Source organism: Phytophthora infestans, genomic scaffold (assembly GCF_000142945.1).
Source record: "Phytophthora infestans T30-4 supercont1.24 genomic scaffold, whole genome shotgun sequence".
In the NCBI taxonomy this organism is placed as follows: Eukaryota; Oomycota; class Peronosporomycetes; order Peronosporales; family Peronosporaceae; genus Phytophthora; species Phytophthora infestans.
The window spans coordinates 2,230,731-2,236,505 of record NW_003303735.1 but is presented as its reverse complement, the minus strand read 5'-3'; the positions used below and the strand labels follow the sequence as shown (position 1 = coordinate 2,236,505).

The following is a 5,775-nucleotide window of genomic DNA, read 5'->3' as shown; positions in this document are numbered from 1 at the left end:
TAGAAGTCTCCAAAGGCCATGTCCTTCACCTTATGGCCTCCTTCCCCATAGCAGGAGTGGCGGAGAGCGTCCACGTGCTCAAATTCGATCGCAGTCTACTCAGAAAGAAGCATCGCTTCCTGGGGGGCGATGAAGTGCTGCTACTCACGTTCCTGTTGTTTAAATGGATCATTGTGGGCTACGACAGACGCTTACGAAGTCTCGCGACACTCGCCATGTTCTCCTTCGAGGAGGACGCTATCGGACCTGGAGCTACGCTGAAAGGAGAGAAGAATGGCCGAGAACAGCTGCTGGGACTCGCCACGCAAGCGTCCGCCCGCGTAGACCCACAGACACGCTGTGGAGCCATGCTCGTGTACTCGGATCAGCTGGTTATTGTACCCTTTCGAAGCGAATCGATGGAGTTATCGTTCTTTGAAGAAGACGACGAAGACTTTGACGACGGAGAACAACTGCAGACTCGGAAGAAGAAGACGACGACGAGGAAGAGAAGAAACTTGAGCAGCTAGTGAACGAGAGCAAGCACAGAGGAGTCACGAGCGACATGAACAACACGCTGAACGCTTTACTGGACAAGAGCGTCAAGGTCGGAGCCAAGCGCAAGAGAAACCACATGAGTGGCCTCATGCCGAACGACATAACCGGGCGAGAATTCCTCCTTCGACTACGAGAAGTGGAGATAACGGGCAAAGTGATCGATCTGGCCTTCCTGGACGGCTACTTAGAGCCCACGTTGATGGTGTTGCACGAGGAGAACGACAAGAACTCGACGTGTGGACGGCTAGCTGTGGGCTTTGACACGTACTACTTGACTGTCATCTCCATCAACATGAAGACGAGACTTCATCCGAAGATCTGGACCGTCAAGAACCTCCCGTCCGACTGTTTCCGATTGATCCCGTGTCGTGCACCGCTTGGTGGAGTCGTGGTCTTGTCGGCCAATGCGATCCTGTACTTTAACCAGACGCAGTTCCATGGCTTAGCGACGAATGTGTTTGCGAGCAAGACAGTGAACCAGTCAGTGTTCCCTCTCAGCGACGCCGTGTACGAGACTCCCGAGCACGAGACGGCGCAGCTGAATGTGGTGTTGTACGACTGCCAGTTTGAGTATCTGCAAGATAAGGAGCTGTTGTTGACGATGCCTTGTGGACAAGTGTACGTGCTGTCGCTGCCCTATGAAGACACATCGAGTCGTGGACTGTATGGCTTCGGTGGAGTATCGTCAGGTCGCAATGCGTCGCTATCGCTACGAATGCTTCGGTCTAGTATTCAGGCAAGCTGTGTGTGTATCGATGACGAGAAGCAGACGTTGTTTATCGGCTCACGGTCAGGCGATTCTGTGCTTTTTGCGCTGGACAAGAAGAAGTTGGTCACTGCCACGGAGGAAGAGCAAAAAGACGAGGAAATGCCGATCAAAGAGGTGGTAATAAAGCAGGAATCTGCCCCGGAGATCAAGTCGGAGCCAGCTGAGGAGGAAGAGGAAGACGAAGATGATTTGTTCCTGTATGGTGCAGCTCCTACGAAGGAAGAGCCTGCAGCTACGAGCTCTACTGAGTGTACTAACGGCGTGGGTGTATCGAGTGTGAAGACAGAGGAGAATGGCGCGCCTGAGCAAGACACTGGCCCGTACGACTACGAGCTGCGACAGATTGATGTGCTACCCAGTATCGGACAGATCACCTCGATTGAGTTAGGCGTTGAGAACAACGCAGACTCGAATGAAAAGCGCGAGGAGCTGGTGATCAGCGGAGGATATGAACGTAGCGGCGCCATCTCCGTGTTGCACAATGGCCTGCGACCAATTGTAGGCACCGAAGCAGAGCTGAATGGCTGTCGAGCCATGTGGACAGTGTCGTCGTCTTTACCGTCAGCAACCAGAAGCTCGGATGGACGGAGTTATAATGCGTATCTGATACTGAGTGTTGCTCATCGTACGATGGTGCTGCGCACTGGCGAAGGTATGGAGCCTTTAGAGGACGACAGTGGCTTTTACACGTCTGGGCCTACGCTTGCGGCGGCGAATCTGTTCAACAAGCAGCGCATTGTTCAGATATTTAAACAAGGCGCACGTGTGATGATGGAAGTACCGGAAGAGGAGACATCCAATGGACAAGAGAAGTCTGGAAAGGCAGAAGGTGCAGAGGACGAAGAGGAAGACGACGAGGATGACGGACCCAGAGTCAAGTTGGTGTGTACACAAGAGATCACGTTGGAGGGCGACGTCGAGTGTGGAGGCATGAACGTGGACACTTCTAGCGTCGGAATCGTGTCGGTGGATGTGGTGGATCCGTATATTCTTCTACTGTTGACTGACGTCTCCGTTCGTCTGCTGATGGGAGACGAAGAAGACTTGGAGCTGTCGGTGATTGACCCGGAAATCGACTACGCGGAAGGCATTTCTGAGGCCAATGGAAGTGCCGATATGTCCAAGCACGGCAGCAGTTCTGCGTGTCTCTTCTACGATTGGGCTGGTATGTTCGTTGAGAACGCGTGGGTAGAAGAAGAGGGGGAGGTCACGAGGCTACATAGAGCAGAGCAAAACGCGCAGAGGACGACGATGATATGGACGCGTTGTACAGCAGCAAACCGAGCCCCAAGGTGGCCACGATGAACGCTACCAAGTCGATGCCAAGCACAGCTACACCGAGGAATGAGGACGGGTCTGTGTCGATCCCGTTATTGCAGCAAAAAGACGCCAAGATGATGTGTAGCATGTGCTTTGGAGATGGCTCTCTGCATGTGTTTTCTCTCCCTGACTTTAAGAAGCGAGGCGTGTTCCCCTACCTCACGTTTGCCCCGCAGTCTTTGGTGAACACACTGGAACACTACCAAGTGGGCAGGAACAAGACAGTCAAGTTGTCAGCCCCCGCTCTTGGGCTCAATGCGTCGACGTCGTCAGCAAACGACGGTCGCATCAAGAAGTCGCACACGATCAACTCGCCAGTAGCAGACATCGTCATTCATCGTGTGGGGCCTAGTGAAGGGCAGCACAACGCGCAGTATCTCTCTCGCATGGTGATGCTGGTGTTTCTTGCCAATGGCGACTTGCTCATGTACTCGGCTGCACCAAAGTTCGAGAGTTTAAAGCCTCGAGCCAACGGAGAAATCGCCCCCGTCTTCCATTTCGTACGCGTGGGGACTGAGCTGATCACGCGGCCATTCCTGCCCCCCAAGGCGCGTACGAATGCGCACAATGAAGCTGGCAATAACCCGGAAGTCAACACCAGCGCAGTGCTAGCGAAACTTCGCGCCGGCTTCCGGTATCCCATGCTGACGTGCTTCTACAACGTCAACAATATGAGCGGCGCGTTCTTCCGAGGAGCTCACCCGATGTGGATTCTGGGAGACCGTGGCCACGCGTCCTTCGTCCCCATGTGCGTCCCTAGCTCCGCTCCGCCTAAGGCGAATGGCACGTCCAAGAATGCCGCGCCTCGAGTGAGTGTGCCAGTGCTGAGTTTCACGCCGTTCCACCATTGGAGCTGTCCGAATGGCTTCATCTACTTCCACTCCCGCGGTGCGCTGCGAGTGTGCGAGCTTCCGTCCAGTAAAACGTCGACGATCCTGCCTTCCAGCGGCGGGTTTGTGCTCCAAAAGGCGGAGTTTGGAGCTACGCTACACCACATGCTGTACTTGGGCAGCCACGGTCCCGGAGGTGTGGCAGAAGCGCTTGAAGCGCCGACGTATGCTGTCGTTTGCAGCGCCAGACTGAAGCCAGCCGACGCAGATCGAGCCACGGAAGTGGAAGGCGCAGAGGAGGAGCTGGAACCGGAGAACTTGGACCCGAACGGGAACCCTCTCGGCAGTAACGTGATGGCGCCGACCGCCGAAATGTTCGCGGACTACGAGACCGACCACATGGCGCACACTGAAGAAGACGTGTACGAGTTGCGCTTGGTACAGACGGACGAGTTCGGCGAGTGGGGACGTCGTGGAGTGTTTCGTGTCCACTTTGAGCGCTACGAGGTGGTGCTCAGTGTGAAGCTCATGTATCTGTACGACTCGTCTCTGATGAAGGAGGAAGTGGCGTCGACGTCTCCGGAGTGGAACAAGAAGAAGCGTCCGTACTTGGTGGTTGGCACGGGCTGGGTGGGTCCCCATGGCGAGGATGAAAGCGGTCGTGGTCGCCTGCTGCTGTACGAACTTGACTACGCGCAGTACGTAAACGAGGAAGGCGGCGCGACAAGTGGGAAGCTGCCCAAGCTGCGACTGGTATTCATCAAGGAGCACAGACAGGGAGCCATCTCCATGGTCTCGCAGCTCGGCCCGTACGTGTTGGCCGCCGTGGGCTCCAAGCTCATCGTGTACGAGTTCAAGTCGGAGCAGTTGATCGGCTGTGCGTTCTACGACGCGCAGATGTACATCGTGACACTCAGTGTGGTCAAGGACTTTGTCATGTACGGAGACGTCTACAAGAGCGTGCATTTCTTGCGTTGGAGGGAGATGCAGAGGCAGTTGGTGCTGCTAGCCAAGGACTATGAACCTCTGGCGGTATCTGCGACAGAGTTCAGTGTGTTTGAGAAGAAACTGGCGCTGCTAGCGGTGGATATGGACGAGAACCTGCACGTGATGCAGTTCGCCCCGCAGGATATCGAGTCTCGCGGTGGCCAGCGTCTGCTGCGCGTGAGCGACTTCCACTTGGGTGTCCAAGTCTCGAGTATGTTCCGGAAGCGGGTGGATGCGTCTGGATCGGTGGTGTCGGCTACAAACGGACGCAATGCAGCGCCTCTGTCCAACTACGTGAACGTCATGGGCACGTCGGAGGGAGGCGTCGGCGCTCTGGTTCCTGTCGGCGAGCGCGTCTTCCGTCGTCTCTTCACGTTGCAGAACGTTATGGTGAACACGTTGCCTCAGAACTGTGCGCTGAACCCACGGGAATTCCGCATACTCAAGACCAACGCGCAGCGACGATGTGGCAGACCGGACGCTTGGAGCAAGAAGAAGTGGAAGAAGAGCTTCCTGGACGCCTTCGTGCTGTTCCGGTTCCTGCAACTGGACTATGTGGCGCAGAAGGAGCTTGCACGCTGTATCGGTACGACGCCCGAGGTGGCTATGCACAACTTGCTCGAGGTGCAGCACGCCACGTCGACGTTTCTCTAGAAAGATCCAGCTCGCTGCATCGGTACAGTAGTCGATAACCTGCTGGAAGTGCAGCAGCCCACTCCGACGTTTTCAAAACCATAAGAAGTGAATTTTGTCATGCCTTAAAATGAACGGTAGCACTTGAACACTTTAACTGAAGTCCGTCGAACTTAAGTAATGTAAACCTTTGCGTGGTGTTCGAGACACATTTATCTTGGCGAATTTAAGCCTTTTGGTCTGTTGTATAGCTCAAGTGCTGAAGTAAATTAATTTCCGATTTGAGTTGAAAACGTTGGTTTGGGATATGAGCAGAAATTATCTGAATTACCAGCTCAAATATTAGAGCTCCTTCGTGTAAAGGCGCGACACTGTCATAAATTGTTCGAGCGGCACAGTGTATCAGGTTCGAATTCGGTAGAAGCACGGTTGAGTTTGACGCACTTATTGTGCCTTTCTGCCAAAACGCCCTCAGTTTTATGGTCCTACGTAGGAAGATGGCCCTTAAGGCCCTGGTCTAAGTAAACTTGTTCCGAGAATAGCAGAAGGGATTGGGTTGGATCAGAACGACTTTCAGGTCAGAGTACGTGTATTCTGGATTTGGCTCCGAGACAAGTGTCAGGTCAGGACGAGTTCTCAGTGTTTGAAGCCGGTGTACAAGTACGTGAAATCCAATGCAGTGTATGAAAGCAGAACACT

The 5,775-nt window shown here is 54.3% G+C and overlaps 1 protein-coding gene across 1 annotated transcript; it reads left to right on the top strand.

The window, feature by feature from the left end:
* Window positions 1-215: 215 nt before the first annotated feature.
* PITG_12330 (cleavage and polyadenylation specificity factor subunit, putative) lies at window positions 216-5,228 on the top strand (the record flags this gene model as incomplete). The annotated part of the gene is made up of 3 exons (XM_002900883.1): window positions 216-339; window positions 459-2,471; window positions 2,549-5,228. 3 exons carry the CDS (start codon window positions 216-218, stop codon window positions 5,095-5,097), a joined length of 4,686 nt encoding a protein of 1,561 aa, XP_002900929.1.
* Between the last annotated feature and the right edge of the window lie 547 nt (window positions 5,229-5,775).